The 24599-nt window shown below is 37.8% G+C and overlaps 1 protein-coding gene across 4 annotated transcripts in view; it reads left to right on the top strand.

Annotated features, from left to right (window-relative positions):
* Nucleotides 1-24599, top strand: part of SCAPER (S-phase cyclin A associated protein in the ER) — a 406759-nt gene that overhangs the window by 75300 nt on the left and 306860 nt on the right. For all 4 annotated transcript variants that reach the window (XM_072628639.1, XM_072628640.1, XM_072628637.1 and 1 more), the window contains 5 exons: nt 940-1100; nt 13868-14130; nt 17401-17622; nt 19473-19643; nt 24384-24459. In XM_072628639.1, the coding sequence (XP_072484740.1) occupies nt 940-1100; nt 13868-14130; nt 17401-17622; nt 19473-19643; nt 24384-24459 (893 nt within the window). The remainder of the gene's footprint in view (nt 1-939; nt 1101-13867; nt 14131-17400; nt 17623-19472; nt 19644-24383; nt 24460-24599) is intronic.

The following is a 24599-nucleotide window of genomic DNA, read 5'->3' as shown; positions in this document are numbered from 1 at the left end:
CCACAACAAATGGCCATAAACACAAACCTCCCTCCCCCTAGTGATGAGTAACTCATGACTTCCCAAGGTATTTGATTCCTTTTGGGGATAGTGTTCTTCTTAGGATGCTTAGGACCTTCTGTTGAGCAGAAATCTGCTTCTCTCTAGTTGCCACCTATTATTTCTAGTGTTGCCTTGAAGGGCCAAGCAGAAAACTCATCTACTCCTGATAACCATTAAATTATTTCCAAAGTCTTGATCATGATCCCCCAAGTCTTCTGTTTTCTAGGTTAAACATTCCCTGTTCTTTCAGTGCTTCCTGGAATGGAATGGTTTCTGGTCCTATCTGGTCCTATGAGGTCCTGCCACTGCTCTTTATTATCCCTAGGACTTTCAGTTGTTTCGCTGTTTATAAATAAACTGAAGGGCTTAGGATAGATTCTATCTGAAGTTCTTTCTGTAGGTATGCATCCTATGCTTTCTCCATCTTTAAAGTTCTTGCAGAGGTTTGCTTTTATTTCTTGAGTGCATTTACATTTTATTTTACATTATAGTTACTTACTAGATTATGACTTTCTCAGGAGCAGAGACTGGGCCTCATTTAACTTTGTCAAGCACTTATAAGTTTGAGCGAATGAATGATTGCAAAAACAAATAAAAAAACAACCTCAAATATTTATATAGACAAACCTCACTTTAGGGCTTAAATGCACTGGTGCCAGTGCATTGAATTATGTAGGAGATCTTTCTTTTAACAAAAGAAAACTTAACACACTGTCCATGTCCATTTCTCCAAAAAACTCAAATGGAATTTTACCATACGTGTTTTTTAAAAAATTAACAACCAACTAAGAGAGTAGGTGGTGTATACTGGACAGACTCCACTATGATTTTATCCCATTTGTTGTTGGAATAAGGACTCTTCTGTCTTAGTTGTTATTATCGTCATTGTTTCTCCAGGGGTCCATCTGGGGCAATTGGTGCCACTCGGCTAGCTCCGGCCGGTGTAAGTTGGGCTGACAAAGTGAAAGCCAACCATTCAGTCCCTGCTGCACCTCCAAATACAACACCTGTGCAGAGCTGCCCACCTGTCTCAGCTCAGAAGGCCTCTCGGAGAAATGGTAAGTGACATAGACTTTGATATGTGATCTCTTTACACTTAATACTCACATACAACTGTCTGCATAGTCACCTTCGCTAAAATGGTAAAATGAACTAAAGAATCCAAGCATGACTTATTGTCAGTGTTTTAGGCGTGCTTAACCAATTTATTCTAGTTCCAGATAAGCCATACAAAGCTCTAAGTAGAATGATTTTTTTTTTTACCAGCTCAAAATTCCTTCAGGATTTTGAATTGGTACATTAATAAAATGTAAACTAGTCAAGTCACAAGGCAGCATATATATTCAAGTACCAAATCTAGGGGAAAATATATAGTGTTGGTTACTATTTTGGTTCAATAAAAATTTGTTTTTCATATTCTTTTACATATGTTTTCTTCATGTCATCAGGATTAATGAAGAGTACTAATAAATAAAAAAGAACTGTTATTGGCACTTTTCAGAAGGAATAGTTGATTACAGAAGGATTTCTAGTGATATTATTTTCTGAAAGTTAAAGATATATTTTAACAGATTTTTTTCAAGCAATTGCTTGGAATTTAGAGTGATGCTGAAGAGGTGATAATGGGTGCCTCATTCTTCCTTTGCGTTAGAAAACGAGAATTTTATCATCTTTGCTTTTTGTGTGAAAAGTTCAGTTAGATGTAGAGTTATTAGTTCAAAGCTTTTTGGACCAGAAATTGTTTTCCCTGGCAATAATAAAAGAATTGCTACCTCTGCCTTTTAACTGGGTTTGGACTAATTGTTGTTAGGGAGCCAGGGTTTGTCCCCTGGAGATTTCCTTGCTCTTCTCTATTGTAACTCACTGCTTCTTCATATTGACAGAACTCTAGAAAACTAAGACAAAGAAAGTAAATCTTTCTGTTATGTAAAGATGAGACCCTGGTCTTTGTAAACTTAAAAACCGCCTCTTCAGGTACAGATTCCAGCCCCTTCCTTCTCCAAGTGGACAGCCCAGAGGCTGGCAATTAGCCTCTCCAAACTTTAGCTAGCTGGACCATTCATGAAACAAAGGCCCTCAGCGTCATGGGATTCACATGTGGGTAGAACCTGCCTGAGCTTGTGCTCCATTTCCATAATCGTTTAGAATCCAAGGTCACTTCTAGGTCACAGTGTGCCATGTAAAGGACATCAGAATAGATTAGCTTTTACTTATATGTGAAAACCAGCACAAAATCAATTGGCAAAAACTTGAGGGAAACTGAATAATGGTTAATACACCAGGATGGTCATTTTCCCTGTCATTCTAATTTCCTTGAATAACAAGCCAAGCAGATTGAGAGGAAATGATAGATATACTTTTACTTGATGCTAATAAGACTTTTGCAAAACATCATTAATAAACAAGGAACATATGATTAAGGATAACACAGATGACTAGAAGGGTAAATTCAGTGAGTTCCTTGAACTTTTTTGGGGGTGGGGACTAAGGCTTAGTAAGTAGTCTTCTACCAAGGTTGTTCTTTGACCTAAAAAGAAACTTGGATAGCATTGTATAGTTTATATTTGGATAAAAGTCCTGTATTAATAACCCTGATGACTATAGTTCATAGCAGAAGACAATTACTCCTGTATTAATATGATAACTTGAAATAAAATCTTACTGCTTTGTGTATATTTTGAAGACATTTGGAAAGCCTGATTGCATTATTTTAAACCTTAGAAAAATAAGCTCTTTTGAGTGCTTTTTACAGCATCCTTGATTTATTTAAAATGTAAACATTTACAATATCACAAGTATACTTAAAATCTTTTTATTGTTATTACTACTTAATATTGGTACACATTTTCTTTCTGTTTCTAAAGGGTTTAATTTTTAAGAAATGAGAATAATTTTGTTATACTTCCATTTTAAGCTAGTGCATTTTTCTCTCTTTAAATAATTTAGAAATTGAAGCATTGAAGAGTCTTGAGTTAATCTATTGCAGAGAAAGTATAATCAAACATCTTTAGACTTTTAAAAGAAAAATTGAATTTTAATATTTCCAACTTAGGCTGAGTTGAAAGCCCCAAACAACAAACTCATTAAAGTGCTGCAACAGTCATGAAGATGAAACTTAGCCTACTTTTCATGAGATGCTTCTTCAAATTAATGCAGGACATGTAGAAATAGTGTTAGTAGGTAAAAACTAATTAAAGCTAAATTTGTAAAATTTAAATGTCGTAAAATTTTACAATAGTCACTGATCAACAGGCTTACATTTCAGTCACTATAAGAATTCTGATTTGCTCAAGGTTGCTCAGAGTTCAGGCTCTTTGACTCCAAATCCTTTCCCCTGGAGCACACTTATATAGGTATCCCTGCCACTCTGGGAAGAAAGCATTTCTTCCATCTTGGCCACTGAGACTGAACTCCAATGAAGTAACCAAAGACACAGTTTCATGCTTAAAGCTCATAATAAAAGGTGGCATTTACACTGTGCTTTATGGTTTACATAGAGCTTTACGCCTATTATCTTATTTGATCTTTTCAGCAATCTGTGAGATATATACAACCTCTTAAAGGGATATAAAGCTGATTTATGGAAATTTAGTTCCATTCACTTCAACTTTGTGTGAAGTTGTTTTTTATGTCACACAAATTCAGTGCTTACCCTAGAAATTGATCAATTCACAAACCCTTATTGTATGCAGAGCACTCTTACTGCATAGGAACGTTTATGTCTCAAAGACTTTTTGGCAAATTGGGAGATCAGACACTAACACAGATGACTGTAACACATAATATTACCAAATAAGTACTTCAGAGAGGTGCAAAAAACCCATTTTATGTGACATCTCAAGGGGTAGGTCATTACCGACTAATTGGATTCACAGCACTTCTTGCTGGAGTTGCATTGGAGTTGGTTCTTAAAAGGTCATCAGGCACAGATGGGAGGGAGGACATTTAGGGCAGAGCCTGAATCAAGGCACCAAGGTGAGACACCATAAGTTGTAGTGAGACGATCCCTGCCCTCTGGAACCCTGCAGCCAAACTAAACAGTAGGTCATTCCAAAATGGCAAATAGTACTTAGTTCTTACAGAGCAGATAGTAAAATAATACTGTGAAATTTCTGTTACTGGAAAGAGATTGGCAATCACAAGGTAAACGTCTAATCTATGAATTTGAACAAAAAACTTTGCATCTGTTACGTTTTCACCTCAGGTAGCTGCTACCCATTGACTAAGTAGAGTTGCCAAAGCTGTGTCTTGCAGCCAGATCAGGTATAGATTATTGCAAGGAGCTGGGGATAGATAGGCAACAAACAGCATTCACTCATTCCTTTTATTGCTTAAAAAAATAAAGCATATAGGTTGGTCTTTCTAATTTCTACTTACAAGCAAAAATATTCTATTTAAAATAAAGATAAAAAGCAGTAAAAGCTACTGACTACTTCATCCTTACAGATGGAGAATAGGAGCTGGAACTATGATTTTAAGGTGGCTGAGTAAAGCAGTGAATGGTGCTGTAAAGTTTATGCTGTATTATGTTTTTATTTCTATCCTTAAGCATTCCCCAATTACATTTGAATCTGTGCAGGCTGATGGTTTGATACCTCTTATGTAGGGAACTCTTGATGAGGAAGTTCTCTCCACAAAAATCTCCAGCTTTCAGTCTTAGAGACTTTTGTATGGTACTGAGAGGCTGTGACTTCCCCAGTCACAGAGCCCAGGACATGGCAGAAGTGAGCCTAGAACCCAGAAGATCCTGACTGACTAAGGCTGACTCTAGACACACTGCCATGCTATTTTGTGAGTGTTCAGTTATTTTGATTGAGATGCAGGCACAGATCAAATGCACAAAAAATGGCTCAATTGAGTCGATCAATAAGTGTTTACTAAATAATTTCTGTGTGAGAAATAGCCCTTGCTCTCCAGAAACTTATATTCCTATGGAGATAACATATATGTATATTGGTATGTTCACAACATGTTAAAAATAGCTGCAGGGCAACCTCAGAGGAGAGGTGGGCAATGGTTGGTGATGCAGGGGCTGTGGGATCCTTTGGGCACTGTTGGGAAGTCAGGCTCCTGTCCAAGGTTGAGTTATGTCAGAACTTCTGGTTTCACATTTGATCGTACCACTGGGGTCATCATGACATCCTTTTGAGCTCCTGTGGAGTGAACGTTGCCTTCCCTTTTGATTTCTGAAGTTTGTGAACAGCTTTGGGCTCATAGCATTTTCTTCAAGGAAAGTAGTAGCAGTGGAGAAGGATGATGAAGTCAGATTAGAAGTGGTCTTTGCTGTCAGGCTAAAGGCTTTGTACTTTATTTGTTCTGCTGGTTCAATGGAAATAATTTCCTTAATACTGAGCACATGACAGCTTTAGGTTGTGACAGAGTAGTAATTTGTTAAAAAAAAAAAAGAATGAATGTGACTCATATTAATATTGTAGTAGTCTCTTGTTCTTTACACATGTTAGCACTCCAGTCCTACAAGGCTGTGTGATTTCTTCTTATGGGTGTTCCTGAGTAGACACCCATCTCAGCTTTTTCTGCTTTGGTGGATTGCCTTTGTGAATTGAGGTGCCCCACCTCATGAAGAGCTCCTGCAAACCTAACAGGGCTGATTTTTCAAAGACAGACATTTATACTGGAAGCCATGCTGCCTTGGTAGGACCTGCCAGAACTTGCACTCTTCAGGGGAAGTCTTTAAAGTCCCAAGGTACCCTCCACACCTGGGACCTGAGTCAGGGTTCTACTAGTAATCACTCTTGGTCATTGAAGGGCCTGTGATGTCATGGATATGAAGACTATAGGCATAGCTTCCTCACCATTCCCAAGCCGTTCTGCCTGCCCTCTGGCCTTCTCCCCCAGAAGTTATTTTCTCATGCTAACACCACAGACTTCTAGCCTGTGGTGCTTTGGTTTTCACTTCATCTCATCCTTGTACCCAGTCCACTGTGCATCTCCAAGTGGTGAAACCTGCTGTCTGGGCTCTTCTTCCATCTCTCTCACCGGAATTCAGGCTTTTGCCACCCTATCTAGCCTGGTTCCTACCTTCTCACTTCACCATCATCAAGCAAATGGGTCCCAGAGTCCTGTGGGTGGCAGCAGCCTCCTAGAAGACATCTCCTGCTTCCAACTCATTCTTCACACTGTCACACTGGGGTCATCCCCAGCCTTCACAGCTAGCCATCCTCACCAGCAGCCACTCCCAGTATAGGCAAGCCACTCTTGTCTCCTTGTTCATTTTCATGTCCCCAGCACTTAGCATAGTGTTTTGCATATAGTCAGTCCTTAATAAATGACTTTTCACTCATTCATTCATTTATTCATGTATCCCAAACTCTGCATTCATCCTGTTCCACATTTGTTTCCATTCCCACAAGTTTTTTACAGAGAGTCCACCCAATGTGCTGGGGACTTTGCGTCTCCTGATAGTGAAGGTACCCACGAAGATAGCCATTCAGGCTAGCCATCAGTTATCTCTTTTTCTCTTTATATGACTAGCCCATTTTTTCCAAATCGTACACTTTTTTCCTGATAAAATTCTTTAAACTGACTTTCTTGCAGAAATTCTTTCTACTGGGTACCTCTCCTTTGAACTTTGAATGATGTATTTTTGTGATTATCAGTCATTCAGCGTAATTGGAGGACAATTGGTACTGATAAAATACACCTGTGTTTCAGAGGGCAGCCTGAGTTACAGTGTACTATAGAATTACCCAAGGCCAATCCAGTCAGCTTACTGTCTTTTTAATTCTGGGACCTGCTAACTGCCTGTCCAAGAAGTATGTATTGATGGACAAGCTCAGTGGGGTGTTCATCTACCTTCATGTCATAGTTGAGATAGTAGTTATTTTTCAGCTATGTTTTTTCTGCATGAGTAGTTTAGATTGAAGTTTTTAGAATCTAACAGATTATATAGACTATCTCATTAAGAAGCCTTTCCTAACCTCCCAATTTCCAGTGTCCTTCCTCTCCAGATACCCTGTGTTTAATTGCTTTTCATATATTTGTATTTCTTTGCTTTATATTTTTTGCTGTATATATTTTTTAAAATTAAATTTTATTTTATGTTCAGTTCCACATTCTCTCCTTCCCAATCTCCCCTACTCATTAAGAAATCAAGAAAAAACAAAACCTGTTACAAATTTGTATAGCCAAATAAAACAAGTTCCTGCTGCTAGCCATAGGTGTGTGTATGTGTGCTTATATGTATGTATATATATATATATATATATATATAAATGTGTGTGTGTGTGTGAAAACATATACTTGTGTACTCCTAGTCCATCAACCCTCTATCAGGAGTTGGATAGCATGTGTTACCATGAGTTCTCTGGAACTATGATTGGTTCCATTGTGTTGATCAGAGTTCTCAGGTCTTTGCAGTGTTGTTATTATGTAAATTGTTCTTTGAGTTTTGTTCATATCACTTTGCATTAGTTCATGCAAATCTTCTTAAGTTTTCTTCACTGTTTCTTCCAGAACGCTAACATCTCGTCACATTCCCATACCATAACTTGTTCAGCCATTCCCCAGTTGTGGGGTGTCCCCTTAGTTTCCAGATCTTTGCCACCACAAAAAGAGCTGCTATAAATATTTTTGTACATATGGGTCTTTCCCCTCTTTCTTCAATTTCTTTGGGATTCAGACCTAGAAGTTTTATTGTGTGGTCCAAGTTTAATAGCCTTTTGAGTGTAGTTTCTTTTTTTAAAAATGTTTATTTATTTATTTTTAGTTTTCAACATTGATTTCTACAAAATTTTTAGTTCCAAATTTTCTCCCCATTTCTCCCCTCCCCCCACCCCAAAATGCCGTGAATTCTGATTGCCCCTTCCCCCAATCTACCCTCCCTTCTAAGACCCCTCCCTTCCCTTATCCCCATCTTCTCTCTTATCTTGTAGGGCAAGATAAATTTCTGTACCCCATTACATGTATTTCTTATTTCCCAGTTGTATGCAAAAACAATTCTCAGCATTTGTTCCTAAAACTTTGAGTTCCAACTTCTCTTCCTTCCTCCCTCCCCACCCATCCCCACTGAGAAGGCAAGCAATTCAGTATAGACTACATATGTGTAGATTTGCAAATGACTTCCATAATAGTCATGTTGTGTAAGACTAACTATATTTCCCTCCATCCTATCCTGTCCCCCATTTATTCTGTTCTCTCTTTTGACCTTGTCCCTCCCCCAAAGTGTTTACTTCTAATTGCTCCCTTCTTCCATCATCCCTCCACCCTGCTTATCCCCTTCTCCTCTATGTTTCTGTAGTGTAAGATAGATTTTCATACCAAATTGAATGTGCATGTTATTCCTTCCTTAAGCCAGATGTGATGAGAGTAAGCTTCACTTTTTCCCTCTCACCTCCCCCCTTTTTCCCTCCATTGAAAAAGCTTTTTCTTACCTCTTTTATGAGAGATAATTTGCCCCATTCCATTTTCCCCTTTCTCCTCCCAATATATTCCTCTCTCATCCCTTTATTTTATTTTTTTAGTTATGATCCCTTTCTATTCAACTTACCCTGTGCTCTCTGTCTATATGTGTGTGTTTGTGTGTGTGTGTGTGTTTGTGTGTGTAATCCCTCCAACTATCCAAATACTGAGAAGAGTTTCAAGAGTTACAAATATTATCTTTCCATGTAGGAATGTAAACAGTTCAACTTTAGTAAATCCCTTATGATTTCTCTTTCCTGTTTACCTTTTCATGCTTCTCTTGATTCTTGTGTTTGAAAGTCATATTTTCTTTTCAGCTCTGGTCTTTTCATCAAGAATGCTTGATAGTCCTCTATTTCATTGAAAGACAATTTTTTTCCCCTGAAGTATTATACTCAGTTTTGCTGGGTAGGTGATTCTTGGTTTTAGTTCTAATTCCTTTGACTTCTGGAATATCATATTCCATGCCCTTTGATCCCTTAATGTAGAAGCTAGATCTTGTGTTATCCTGATTGTATTTCCACAATACTAAAATTGTTTATTTCTAGCTGCTTGCAATATTTTCTCCTTGACCTGGGAACTCTGGAATTTGGCTATAGTATTCCTAGGAGTTTCTCTTTTTGGATCTCTTTCAGGAGGTGATCAGTGGATTCTTTAAATATTTATTTTGCCCTCCAGTTCTAGAATATCAGGGCAGTTTTCCTTGATAATTTCATGAAAGATGATGTCTAGGCTCTTTTTTTTGATCATGGCTTTCAGGTAATCCCATATTTTTTAAATTGTCTCTCCTGGATCTATTTTCCAGATCAGTTGTTTTTTCAATGAGATATTTTACATTATGTTCCATTTTTTTCATTCTTTTGGTTTTGTTTTGTGATTTCTTGGTTTCTCCTAAAGTCATTAGCCTCCATCTGTTCCATTCTAATTTTGAAAGAACTATTTTCTTCAGTGAGCTTTTGAACCTCCTTTTCCATTTGGCCAATTCTGCTTTTTAAAGTATTCTTTTCCTTATTGGCTTTTTGAACCTCTTTTGCCAGTTGGATTAGCCTATTTTTTAAAAGTGTTATTTTCTTCAGCATTTTTTGGGTCTCCTTTAGCAAGCTATTAACTTACTTTTCATGATTTTCTTGTATCGCTGTCATTTCTCTTACCAGTTTTTCCTCCGCCTCTTTTACTTGATTTTCAAAATCCTTTTTGAGCTCTTCCATGGCCTGAGACCATTGCATATTTATTTTGGAGGCCTCTGATGGTAAGCATTGTTCTTCCTCATCTGAAAGGATGGAAGAAAATACCTGTTCGCCAAGAAAGTAACCTTCTATAGTCTTATATTTTTTACCTTTTTTGGGCATTTTCCCAGCCAGTTACTTGACTTTTGAGTTCTTTGTCAAGAGTGGAGTATACTCTGGGGACCTGTACGTTGTCACTTCCTCCAGGGTGGCACAGTCCTGGCCTGTGCTCTGGTCTGGGAGCTACCAAAGCTTTTCTGCCCCGGATCTGCAAGTAGAATTCCCTTTCCAGAGCCTCCACCAGCTTCACCATGCCAGCCAGCACTCTTCTTCACCCCCAGGCCACCACTCGGGACTGAGACTCAGATCAGTGGCTCAATTCTCCCAGGAGCTTTAGGCCAAGGGCTCCAAAAATGGATGCTGCTGCTGCTGCCACTCCCACCACCTGGGGCTGGGGCTAGGGGAGGGCCCTGCTCCCTTCTCACCCAGGTGAAAAAGGTTTCTCATTGACCTTTGAAGCTGTCTTTGGCATTTGTGGGTTGAGGGATCTGAGAACCACCACTGCTTCTGAGGATTACATCCCAAGGCCTGTTCAGGTCTTGTTCTTGCCTGTGCTGTGCAGCCCAGGCTGAGCTGGGCTCTGTGGGCTGCACTCCATTCTGCACCCTGTGTGATATACTTTTCCTGTCCGCCTTCCAGGCTACATTGGGCTGGAAATCTCTTTCACTGTGTCATTTTGTGACTTCTGCTGCTCTAGAATTTGTTTAGAGTCATTTTTTACAGGTATTTTATGGGCTGTGGGGGAAGAGCTAGAGTATGTGCATCTTTCTACTCCATCATCTTGGCTCTGCCACCCCATCACACCCTTCCCCCCACCATGTAGTTTCAAATGTGCTTTCCAGACCAGTAGTGCATTAATGTGCCTGTTTTACCACAGCCTCTCCAGCAATTGGCATTTTCCTGTTTTTGGTTAACTTTGACAGTCTGATTTTTGTGAAGTGATACCTCAGAATTGTTATTAATTTGCATTTCTCTAGTTATGTATATTTAACAAAATAAATACAAAGTACAATAAAACAGATAATGTTGCATTTTAAAAGTTAAGTCATTATGCAGCCTGCAGGGACTCTTATGTGCAGTTTAGTGGGCACCATTTCTACTTGAGTTTGACACCACTGATTTGAAACATTTTTTCATATTGTTATAGATAGCTTAGATTTTTTCTTTGGAAAACTGCCTGTTCATATCCCTTGACCATTTTTCAATTGCAAAATGACTCTTATTCTTATAAATTCAAATCAGTTTCACATAGGAACTATCAGAGAAGCTTGCTGCAAAGATGCTGTGTATGTTTTCATATGTAATTCTTGTTCCCCCTGTGAGGTCCTTGGGAGTAGGAATGGCTTCTTTCTCTGTATCTCTTGATCAGAGGGTCTCAACTTGGGGTTCGCAGACTCTTAAGGGATCTATGGACAGATTTCAATGGGTCCAGTTAACTTAGATGGGAAAAAGTTACATCTTTATTTCAATAAAATTGATTTCCTTCTTGATCCTATGTATTTAATTTTATGCACATAAAAATATCCTGAAAAGAGATCCATAGGCTTCCTCACATACTGCCATAGAGGTCCATGATAAAAAAAAAATGGCTAAGAACCTTGCTCTGGAGTATAAAAACAGATATATTAAATGTAAATACTGCCTTTATGCTATTCTATTCTCAGGCTTTGCTGAACTCAAGAAACTTTTTGGCAATTTAATTGCATGGTTTTCTGTCTTTTATAACATTGTTAAAACTTTTCCCATCTTAATCGCAATAGTTTTTCCAAATACTCTGTACTAACAATATATTAAAAATGTTATTTATCCATGGAGACCTCAGTTATGTTTCCTGTATTGATGCATGCACTCTTCTCTTGATTTATTTCAATTATTATTTTAATTTTTTAGGTGGTCATATTTGTGTTGGCCGTTTCATTGGTTAACTGAATCAGAGCCAGGTTCTAAAAAGTATTTGTTTCCACAAAGAAGCTTTCAAATTAGTGTTTTTCTTTCCTTTTCATTTTTTTTAAATAAAGAGATAAATGATATTATTCAAAGAAGTTGGAACAAAATTTAGTCTGTTATTTTTGAACATATCGGAATACTACTCTATTTCCTTTTTATCCAGTTTTTTAAAGCTTTATTTTGTACATCTATTAATTTGTTTACCATCATTTGTTTTTTAAGTGCTAGTAAAGCATCAGTTTCTGTTAATAGAAGGAAATATAATGTTACAGGAACATAGCTAGACTTGTTATCAGTAGATGTAAGTTGGAGTCCCAGAGCTTCCACATAACTCTGTCACCTTGGGCAAATAAATTCAATTCTCAGAGCCTTGATTTCCTGATGTGTAAATGGATATGTTTTACTAAGATGATTTCTTAGGTCCCTTTCAAGTCTGACTCTTTGTGATGTTATGTAGAAGCTCATAGCTATTCTCCACTTGAGATATGTCTAAGCTATTGAGATATAATGTTTTTGCATTTTCATGACATAATTTTAAAAATTAACATATTTCTTTGTGTATTAAAATTATTACTGATAAGAAATGAGCATAAATGAGAAAGCTCATTTCCTAAATTTTTTATTGAAAATTTATTGAATGATTACCTGAAGCAATGTCATGGAGGTAAATAAGAGCTGTCTCTGATCAAATTAAGGCATTTCCCTAACAACTCAATGAACCTAAGCTGTCTGGTAACATTACAAGGTGTTGTTCACAGTTGGGTGAAGGTACTTGGCTAAGGATCAACCTTTGTTAAGTACAAGCTGTCCTGCTCTGAATCAGTTGATTCTCATCCAGTGATGGGAAGAGAATGTAGCTCTTGGAGTTTGTTTGTGTTTCCTGGAGAGTGTGTGGACAGTGTTTACTCTCTTCCACTCACCTCCTCCCACCTAGTAGGGGCATATTCCAGCAACATATGATAGTATCCAGTTGAACAGAGTCTAGCCACAGAGTTGAATTAAGTCAGTGTGAGGAGTTGAGAGCTTGGCACTTGTGGTGGTATCTGACCAGAGAATCAAGAGCCCTGCTGGTCACAGGAAATGGATTCTGGTTCTTTCTTAAAGAAAATAGATGTACCCTTACACCAGGATCAGCCAAAGCTGGAGATAAGGGAAACTTACAATGGTGCTGGGGCATGAGTACCAATTCTTGCCTAAATATGGCTGTCTCCTAGGCTAGGGTTTTTGTCAAGGCAGATAAATGCCCTTTGTCCCATGCAGGGAGCAGGATTGGGGATCCAGCAGAGAGCCTTTGCTTAAGGGTATGTTGAAAAGATGTCTGGGAGCTCAGTAGGGCAGGAGGGATGAGCTACCTTAGCTACAAGTGAGCTTCAGTATTGAATGTTTTCAAGCAGAGCCTGGATGACCTTTGTTACTATTTCTATGCAATTCTGGGTTAGATGGTTGGACATCCTTTCCACTTCTGATATTCTCAGGATTTTATAGCTATATTCCTGGTAAAATCCACACTTGAAGAATTATGCCCTATTTAGGGGGTTTTCTGTTTTTTTTAATTTGTCACATCTCTTCATAATTCATTTGAAAAGTAAATTAGCCCAGCAGTTATTAAACACCTCCTGTATTCTAGGTACTGTCTTAAGTGCTGGGGATACAAAGAAAGGCAAAAAACAGCCCATACGTTGAAAGTGTTCCCAGTTTAATGAAGGTCACAGTATACTAGCAACTATGTTATAAACAGGACACTTACAGGATAGGTTGGAGATAGTCTCAGAGGGAAGATGCTAACATTAAAGAGGCCCAGGAAAGGGTTCCTGCAGAAGCTGAGACTTGAAGAAAGCCAGAGAAGCTAGGAAGCAGAGAAAAGAGGGACAGGAGTGCTCCAGCCAGAAGCCTCTGTTGGGAGAGGTGCTTATTGGCCAGTGTCACAGGGGCGCGGAGTAAGGTAGAAAAAGACTGGCAAGGTAAGGAGGGACCAGGTTATTGAAAATCAACAGGACTTTCAGAGGAAGCCATTGGAGTTAGTTGAATGGAGAGGTGCTATGGTCCGCTCTGTGTTGTAGGAAGATCACTTTGACAACTGAGAGGAGTGTAAAAGTTTTTGTTTCAAAATTTATTACAACTTTAAAAATTATTATTTTAAGTAAATCTTGATGTGTTTTTTTCTGGTTCCACAGAACGGAAAGATGCTGAAGGATGGGAGACTGTGCAGAGAGGGAGGCCTGTCCGTTCACGATCTACAGCAGTAGCACCCAAAGTTCCCGTCATTACAGAACCTCTCAGGTCGAAAGATGACAGTGATAAAGAAAATGTCCTTCTCTTTCCTGTGGAAAACCAACAGAAAGGTGGATTTACTGGGGATGGCCCATCCAATATTGTAGAGCCTCTGCCCAAGGAGCCCTTATCTCCTTGTGAGCATCCTCTGGCTGAAAGAACCCAGGTAGGAGAATCCAGAATTCCATGATTACTTTGGTTCTTATTATAATATATTAAGTGATAGCACTATTACTATTTGTGTTTCTTGTCCATATATCAGTAGTTCCTTGCTAGTTTATTTATATTAATTTGAAATGCTTTAATTAAAGGATTTGGACTCAAGTCCTCTGCCAGTCTGCAGGACTACCACCTGCAAATATTTATTATGGGATTTTTATGTTTTAGGCACATATAGAGGTACTCACACGTACAAAGATAAAAAAAGGCACAGTTCCTGTCCTTGAGGGTGCAGGAGGAGAGGGTGACCTAGACATATATATGTATACTACCCTAACAAAGGGGCAGGTAGGCAGCACAGTGGGGAGAGGGCTAGGGCTGAAGTCAGGAAGACCTAAGTTCAAATCTAGCCCCAGATGCTTACTAGCTGTGGGACCCTGGACAAATCACTTCACCCTGTTTGCCTCAGTTTCCTCATCTATAAAATAAACTAGGGGAGGGAAATGGCCAACTGCTCCTGTGTCTTTGTCAAGAAAACCCCAGATGGGGTGATGAAGAATCAGACATGACTGAGTAACGACTGAACAACAACCACACCAAACCCTAACAAAGTCATCTCAAGAGAATTGCAGGTTATATATTATTTAGCTCTGATTGCTCTTAAAGACTTTTCTTCTGAAGTTGGGATGGTGGCATATGATTTACATTAGTTGAAGGAGTTTATCATTCTGAGGAAATGAGATTTGAGCCCCCAGTGTTATCTCTTTGTCCCAGGGTGAGGCAGAGCTGGAAACCATTGTCTCTGGTTGAAGGGAGAAGTCTTAGACCTTGTTTTGGAATCAACTCATACCAAGTGGCAGGCATTGAGCTAAGGGATTGGGATACAAGCATTAGCCAAAAGAAACAGCCTGTGCCCTCCAGGTGCTTACATTCTAATGGGGAATAAGAGCACACCTAGGGCAGGGAGGGGAAGGGGAAGGAGAGAGAGAATGAGAGAATCATGTTGAAAGGTAGACTGGGACCAGGGAGGGAACTGCCAGATCTTGGAGGGAATAGGAGGCCATTGGGATTTACTGAATTGGGGCCCAGTGTAGTCAGACCTCTCTTTTAGGAGGTGACATTTGAGAGATGTTGAGGAGATAGAAATTATAAGATTTGGCAGCTGATCAAACGTGGGTTAAGTGTGAATGAGGGTGGTGAATCTGGGTAGCTTTTAGAAGACATGGGCCCCTTGACACAATAAAGAAGTTTGGTAGAGGTGTACACTGGGGAGAAAGACCATGACTTCTGTTTTGGACATGTTGAGTCTGAAACACCTCTGAGGCATCTAGTTCGTAATATCTCATAGGTAACTGCAGAACAGGAGTGAGACTGGGTCTGCAGACGGAGATCTGGGAATCAGTGCATTAAGATGATAATTGAACACTTGAGAGCTGTGAGATCGGGATGTGAGAAAGTGAATGGAGGAAAGAGAAGAGGGCCAATGATGTGATGGTTTTTTATATGATGTGGCCAAGAAGCAGATGCTGAGCCTTTACTATATATAGATACATGGTAAAGAACACAGTTAACATCTAAAAAAAATAATTTACAATTTATAGATCTGATAGTGAATGATAGACAGATTTGTCTGATAGAGGCATTCAAGGATAGTTTGTGAAAATTTGCCCCAAAGTTTGAGTAATTTGCCCCAAATCTTATTCTGGTGCTGTCCAGTAAAAGTTGCTGAAGGTTTCCAAGTTCACAGTGATATTTGTTTTCCTGCTGTCAATTGGAAGATTGAGTTTTCATGTTTTTATCTTTTTCAACATGTCTTTTTGCTTTTAGCATTGATTTTTCCCATATAAATTGCATTGATCTTGTTATACACAATGTTCAGACTGTATTGTAAATTGCAGTAGTACTAATATAAATATTGCCAAAAAGATTATAAACCATAGTGCGTATAGTATAAATAGTGTTGATGGAACATAAATGTCATGATGTGATTTAAATAATATTTATGCTAAAATCAACATCGTTGGACACCTCAGAGTTTGACCAATTGTGGAATTTATAAAAATCAGTTTATAGAATCTAGACAATTTTTAATATTTACATAAGGATCAGCATGATCATTTTTATGGCCTTTGCAATATGCACCTTTTTTTCCAAAGGAATGATGTGATTAGATTTAAATTTTAACTCTTACTTATTAGTTTTATTTTTCTTTAAATGATTCCATTTTAATAATGCTCTTTCTCAGTACTTTTGGTTCAACTTGGAGATTAGGTTTTACTTACCGCATCATTAAGATTGACTTTATTTGGAATGAATTTTTAAAAGTGGATTTGCACCTGTTAAGTTAGTATAATTCTTGTTGATTTCATATTAATGATAAATACCCACAAAGGGATATAGTCAAGTGAAGGGGAGATATATAAATATGAAGAATGCACACCAGATAATCATACTCCAGCATAGTATTGGTACTCTGGAATATTATGTCATTTTATTAAGGAACATTTTAGGACCTGAGAATTAGTATTCCACCCAGTTGACATTAATTATACATGCTAATTTAATGATACCAAGTTCCATAGTGTTATTTTGAAGAAATCTGAAATATATTACTTTTTCTTCAACATACTCCCTCCTTATGTCCTAAACCAGTCAGTGATCTGACAGGAATACAGAGGGTATCAGCAGGTTTTCTCCAAAGAAGCTGAGATAGCTATTCCATTGACTACACCTAGATGAAAAGACCATATGACTTCATGAATATGAAAAACTCCTGGTGTGGGATCCCTTTCCACCAACACTGATTACAATCCATTTATGCCCTGACAGATGGCATCCTAAAGAGTTGCATAAGTCACAGAGAGCCTAATTGACTTGACTGGGGTCACAGACCTGTGAGTGGCAGAGATGGCTTTGGAACCCAAGTCTTCTGAATTCCAAGACCAGGCTGTATATTCTCATCCACACTATACCCAGCTTCTCTTCCACATTGCATTCCAATTTCTTGCTTGAATTTGCTTTGTCAGAAATGGACAAAATATACTGACTGTGACTAGATTTTATATTTTTGGTATTAGTAACAAAGGGCTTACTGTTTTTGCACTAAAAGAAATTTGTGTTTTTGAGGAAGCTCTAGAAGTTAGGTAAGGGACCTGGATTCCAGAATGCTTCAGCCCTTCAGATACCAAGGAGGGGAATTCCTTTCTCTGGTTGTGAGAAAATCACTTTGTATTATCTTTCTCACTGATTCATTCTATCAGTGTATTTCTTTTCTTAGTTCACAGTGCATCCATCAGATGATGTCAAGAACTCTGGCAGTGGTTTAGTTCAAGAAAATTCTTTGCAGAATTCTTGCGAAATACCTCTGCTTCATGTTGGGGCTGAGAGCACTTTGGATGTGCCACAGACCGACCCTTCTCCTGTGCAGTCACCTCGAGATCAGTTTCCAGCAGAGAAAGCCCAAATAGATAGTGAAATGGATCCTTCAGATATTTCAAATGTGAGTGCTAATAAATTGGTAAAAAGAAATTCTCAGAATTGTAAGTAAATATCATTAAAAATCATATTGCCTTTTTTGAACCCATTAAACATGATGTGCTGAAGAAAATATAAGACTTTGCATCGTCTAAAGTCTCAAAAAGTGCATTTATACAATGAAATTATGATTTTGTAAACATTTTCCTTCTTTTCTCTTGTCATTTTACTAATATACTTAAATTATTCAGCATAAAGTGAAATAGTAGAAATAGAAACTTTGGTCTATTCAGGAGTTGAGTTGATATCTTAGAAACTAAACTATTAAGACCTGCCTGTAATATCTGTTTATTATTCCTAAGGGAGTTTTATGTAAACCAAGATCAAAAAAGAGTTTGTGTTATTTTGCTGAGACACTTCTATTTGTGGCTGTGGATAAGTAGGTTATTGTTTAGAATTGAAATGGGAAGATGTAATAATCTACCACATTGATGAGAGAACCATTTTCCTCTTTCTGAGTATTGTCAAATGATCTATTATAGTTAAAAAATGATCTCTTTTGTCTTTTATTTAACAAAAATGCAAGCAAAGAAATAGTTGAGTTAGGGTTTTTCTATGTAAAGTCAACCGTTGCAAGCAGTGAAAAAAATATCCTGTTAAGAAATCTATATAGTATCCTTTGTGAGGGCTTGTTTTATGGGAAATTAAAAAAAAAAGATGAGGGATGCAAACACTTATTTGAAGTTTACTATTGATGAAAGGACTAAAAACTGAATTGTCCTGTTGATAGTCTGAAGTTATGATCATATGTGGAATTAAGAATCATTTAAAGATTGCAGTTACAGAATTTAGCCACAGTGATTGAACTTAGAGAACATGTTTGAGGGAGATAAATTCATTTGCATATTTCTATAGACTTTCTTTATATTTGTTTTATCATGATTCTTTATATGCTTTTAATCTCCTTGTTCTGTTTGGTTATTTGGAATTTTTTACTTTCCTTTTTTCTTTTTTCTTGGCTTGATTATAAATGATGAATGAGAAACTTTAAATTTGTTTTTTACTTATGGATTATCTAAAGTACCTTTTATGATCAAGTCATGCCATGCTGAATTTTTACAAGTTATAACTTTATTGTAGTATTTCTAAAACCCATACCAAAGTGTCTGGCTTTTGAGATATTCATAATGCCAGTCTTCAAGGGTATATGTAAACTTGTGGCATGGCATACTGAAAGACCACTGTTTACCTTAATGAGTGTTAATAATTATTTTTCCATACAAGGGTGTGTTCCTCTGATGTCTCATTATATAGAGGTGATCTTTGGTTTTCTAAGGTTGTGACAACACAGCAAGGGTCCTGGTATGCCCTATTTCTGGAAAAGCTTATGGTAAGGGCCCAGCAGTGCCAATGATATGAAAATCAGCCATGCTGAATTTAGCGAGAAGACCAGACCTTCAGCCGCTATGTGGAAAAGCTCTTTTGTGCAAAGCAACTCGTGAAAGTAATCTGAGATTTTTATCTTAATAAATATCTCCAGTAATAAGTGGAGAGAGGAATTCCACATGGATGAAAATCACAAGGTTACTGAAGTGTTGAAGTGATATTGTTATAAATAAAAACTCCGTTTGTGTATTTTATCATATAAAGTTTTGTTATGAACTTATAACTTAATGAGTTATAATTATAATGTTATAACTGAGAATGCATTTAAGTTTATCACTTTCTATTTTGAAGTTTGACATATTAGTTAACTGAACTTCACAGTTTAAATTTCTTTTAACTTGAAAATGAATAGAATTCATACCTAGTACATTAAAAAGTAAGTGCTAGGTTAACCACCTAATGGTCAGTGATTTCTGGTTTATTTTACAGTCAATGGCAGAAGTTCTTGCTAAAAAGGAGGAATTAGCAGATCGTCTAGAAAAAGCCAATGAAGAGGCCATCGCTAGTGCCATTGCAGAGGAGGAGCAGCTAACCCGAGAAATTGAGGCAGAGGAAAACAATGACATTAACCTGGAAGCAGACAATGACAGTGATTTTTCTGTGAGCATTCTGAGTGGTTTTCATATGCTTAGGGCCATAATTGCTTCAAGGATTTTATTCATTAACGAATACTTGTTAAAATGTAAACAAGGTATTGAATTTGAATATCTATTGAGTCTATTGGAGACGTTTTAAAACAAACTTTTTCCCAAAGAGGAGGAAAGAAGGTTTTGGTATTTTGGGAAAAGAATTTGGTATGTGAACTATAGTTGACAATTAGAAATGAATTATGAATGGATTAATTTTATGTGCAAGTCATATCATGTACAATTTATCTAAATTCCTAGTTAATGGAAATAGAATACATTACCTCTTGAAGAAAGTACTTGTTCCTTGGAGGTAGATTTCATGGATCCCAGCAAGAGATAGATGATCCCTTTACTTGGCTACATTACTAGATCTGTGATGTTGTCTATTTAGATATTTGCTCCATAGATGCCACTTGTCCTTGCCCACTCCATCTATGTAAGATTTTCTGGTATTTTCCTATAAATCTTCTACAGGGAATCCATTCAGTATGCTAGAACCTTCCTCTGTAGCAAAGTTCTTAATCTTTTGTGAGGCATGGACTCCTTGGATAGTTGGGTGAAGCCTATGGATCCCTTCTCAAAATAATGTTTTTAAATACATAAAATACAAAATGTAGGATTTCCAATTATATTGAAATATGGTTATCAAATATTTAAAAAAAATCATAGACTCCAGGTTAAAAACTCTGCAGTCGAAGTTTGTAGGTTTATTGAACTTACATACATACAAATGGAATGTGCATGGAATATAGTGCTTATCTCTTGTTCTCACTATATGACATTTCTACCTTTTTTTTTCAGTTATATGTCTCTATGATTACAAGCTGTCTACTGCTTTTTTTGGTGCAGTTCTTCATTAGTAGTTTACTTTCAGTTTTCACACACCTAACATAAACCTCTCTATTACCCTTCAGCTGACCCACCACATTAATTCTTTCAAGACTTTCAATGCCATGACTAGCAGCCATTCTTCATCATCGCTGGGAGAACGTTGTTGTTCAAAGCACGGACCTTTGGTTCAGGGAGAATCTTGGGTTTATTAAAATTACTGTGCAATTTACCAAAGATAAAACAGGCCACTTTCCTTCTACTTGATTCTAGACACATCACAGTGCCTGTTGGTGGATGAATTCTGTGGTTTGTCTGTCCAATTACATAGCAAAATCTGGACAGTTGGCATTCTTCATTCACTTGACTTTTCCTGTGTGAATAGTTGGACTGAATTCTTCTCAGTGGTTTTGGAACTTAGCAAGCTTTGTCCTGGGGTTTGATGAAGTGCATCAGTCTTTATCAAAAAGTATTTATTAAGCCTGTCCTCAGTGCACTGTGTGTTATTCAAATACATGAACCAGGAGCTTACACTTGAATGAAGGAGAAATTACAGACAGGATACACAGATTATTCATCTTTTTATTTTATCTTTTTCTTCTTCCAGCTTCATCCTTAAATGCTAATAGCATGATTTTGTTTAGTTGGACCTTTTGCCCAGCCTCCTTTAAGCTTGTTTGTTCCTTTATTGTGACTAGCTGCTTTTATCCAGGAGTTCTGCTCTTAACCTTCCGTTCTCCTTGTTATCTATTGTGAAGTTTAGGTTCTAAGTTGGTGCTAGCATTGGCTGACATGTCAGCAAGTATTATTAAGCATTTCTTTGTGCCAGGCATTGTGCTAGGCATGAGGATATGAGTACAAAGGATAAATCAATCCCCACCCCAACAGACAGACCTTACATTCAAATAAGGGATACAGTAAGGACGTTAAAAAACATATGACACCAATGTAAAATGAAGAAATAGAAATATGTGCAAAGTTGTTAAATCTGAGGGAGGGCAACTGGGAGGATCAGGAAATATTACATGTGGAAGATGGGGCTGCATCTTTAAGGAAGAAAGGGACTAGGGAGGAATGGAGGAGGGAGGGCGTTCCAGGCATGAGAGAGGCAAGTGCAAAGTCTTGGAGATGGAGATAGAGTATTGTGTGGGTGAGGAACAGAGAGAATGCCCCTTAGTTTGGGTCACAGAGTGTGGGAAGGGAAATCATGTCCAATGAGATAGGAGAGGTTGTGGCCAGGTTGTGCGGAGCTTTAAAAACAATATAGAGCCTTTTATATTTTATCCTAGAAGCTATAAGGAGCCCCTGGAATTGAGTTGATTGAGTAGGGGAGTTAACAGTCATATGTGAGCTCCAGGAAAGCTACTTTGGTAGTAGTGTCCAGGATGGATATGGGTCAGGGCCACCAGTCAGTGGGCTGTGGCAGTGACCAAGGTGGAAAAGGTGGTGAGCCTGCACCAAGCTGGTGGAGTGATGAGTAGAGAAGGAGGGTCACACACAGCAACTGATTTGATAAGTGGAGTGAAGGAGGATGAATTGTCCAGGTTTTGTTTTCTTCTCTGGAAGGTCCCTCTGTGTCTTTGCCTCTTTGTCTTCAGAAGATCTGAGCAGTTTTCTCCTTTTTTCTTGAATTGTAGTGTTCAGATTTTATGACTTGTGTTCTTCTGGGAGACCTGTAATCTTTAAATTGTCTCTACACATCCTGTTTTCAAGATGAATGTGTTTTGTAGAGATCATCATTTCTGTCTTACATTATTTTTTGTTTCTCTTCTTTCAGATTATCTTTTACTTCTTTGTATTTGCAGGTATGATTGACAAGCTACTGTCAGTGATATTTGAAAAATGGTGGAGAATAGGAGAGGGTACTTCAGGGTTAGAAAATGGCAAATGGTCATGTGTTCAATAAAGGGAAGAAGGTGGATTCCATGAATCCTTTTGTGGGTCAAAGGACTTGGCTTTGATTCCTCATAGAACCCTGGATCATTTTATTAGAATGATGGTTAGGGAGTATTAAGAAAAGGAAACCCTTAAGAATAGGTCACACCAAAGTTACCTCATGTCCTTTTTTGGCTGGCTATGCTAATCTGGTAGGTCAGGGGAACATTGTAGATATATTTACAAAGATTTTAGCAAAGCCTTCATTTGATAAAGTATCTCTTGCTATACTTCTGGAAAAGGAGAGGTGTGGGGTCATACAGCAGTACATTTAGATATGTTTAGAATTGATTCCAATGACAAATAGATACATATATTCTTTTCTAAATATGTTCCTTTTCACACTTCTCAAATTATCCTTCCCTTGTAACAGTGATTTAAAAAAAAAGAATAATTCAGCAAAACTCCCTCCTTTACTCCCATTTGTTGAACTTTTCCTCATTTTTCCGAATTCAGCTCATATACTTTCTCCTTGGAGCTTTCCTTCCTCAGAACTATTGTAGCCCTTTCGTTTGTGCCTCTCTTGTGGACTTATCAATGTATTAGAATAATGTATGTACATGTGTCTTACATTCTACAAGATTGTAAGCTCTTTAAGGGTAGGGATCATGTCTCACTCACCTTTGAATGCCTTACAGTGCCTCACAGTGCCTTTCTCAAAAGTTCTCAAATAAATGTGTGTGTTCGTCCTTCGTTGCCGAAGAAGACCATGCCATCAGAGAAACAGAGCATCAGTGCAGGAGTCAGGAGGACCTGAGTTCAAATCTTACCTCAGACACTTGACACTCACTAGCTTTGTGACCTTAGGCAAGTCATTTAACCCCAATTGCCTCATCCTGGGTCATCTCCAGTCATCCTGATGAATTCTATCACTGGATTCCGATGGCTCTGGAGGAGAAGTGAGACTGGTGACCTGCACAGCCCTACCTCACTCAAAACAAAGTCAAGTGCAAGTCATGTCATTATTTCTCTGATGGCATGGTCTTCTTCGGCAATGAAGGACGAACGCAACAAATAAGTGTGGAATGGAGAGGGGAATGACCTTATGTGACCTTGTATTCAATACTCCACACCCATAGTCCTCTTTTCAGCATTGAAGGGAGGGAATAGCCTTTTCTTATCTTGGGCCCCTCTCAGTTATAATTAGGCTGCTTGACATTCTTATTTTCCTCTGTTTGATCTTTCTAGTATAAAGATGAATGCTTACTGGTCTGTGCTAGGGGAGAAAGTCCATGAGATCACAGCTCCACTAATGTCTAGGTATGCCCTATAGGTATGCTGCTGCTTTCCTTGCCCCCTATCGATTTACATGGGGGTAGGGGACAGAACCTCAGCCTGGGTAGTCAGAGGTCTTGCCTTGACTCTCACTAGCCCTCTGTCATCAGAAAAGCCTTTTTCGTTCTCTTGTCTGTAAGGTGAACAGACATGCCCTGTCTGACTTACACCTTTGTTGCGAGGGACAGATTTCATCAGGCTTAAAGGGCCCTGTAAATGTGAGCTATTGTTAGACGAATATGATTTGTTATTGGTATTACTTCATTTAGTCTCTTTCTAATAGTTTATTCTTTCATTCAAAAGCAGTGGGATTTAATTCAGGTGGTCATGCTAATCACTCGAAACTGTTTTTTTTAGGAAATTTAATATGGACTGTTAAAACTGTGTTTCAATTTATACCATTATTATTTCATTACTATATTTTACACTGTTAAGATTTTTATTAAAGCAGCATTCTAAAATTTTAACTAATTAAATGAGATAATTTTTCTTTTCTTTCTCCAATTTTGGTTAAGTCAGATGTTTGAGATTCTGTTAGGTTTTACACACACACACACACACACACACACACACACACACACACACACACACACATATACACACACACACACTCTTTACTAGCTTAGAATTTTATTTGAGGATTTGTATTTAAATTTTCCTTATTGTATTTCAGGCTAGTGTAAGCAGTGGAAGTATATCCTTCTGTGGCATGTCTATGGACTGGAATGATGTCCTTGCTGATTATGAAGGTATATATAGCAGGCAGATGTGCATGTGATGTGCTTATAAGTAAGATAAACTTATTAGAATTTCTTTTTTTTCCTTTTTAAAAATGTTTTATTGATTCCTTTTGTTTTTATACAAGAGTCATTTTCCATTCCGTCCAGAT

The sequence above is a fragment of the Notamacropus eugenii genome, chromosome 1 (genome assembly GCF_028372415.1).
Source record: "Notamacropus eugenii isolate mMacEug1 chromosome 1, mMacEug1.pri_v2, whole genome shotgun sequence".
In the NCBI taxonomy this organism is placed as follows: Eukaryota; Metazoa; Chordata; class Mammalia; order Diprotodontia; family Macropodidae; genus Notamacropus; species Notamacropus eugenii.
Note: the sequence above shows the minus strand (reverse complement) of the source record. Positions and strands in the feature narration are given on the sequence as shown.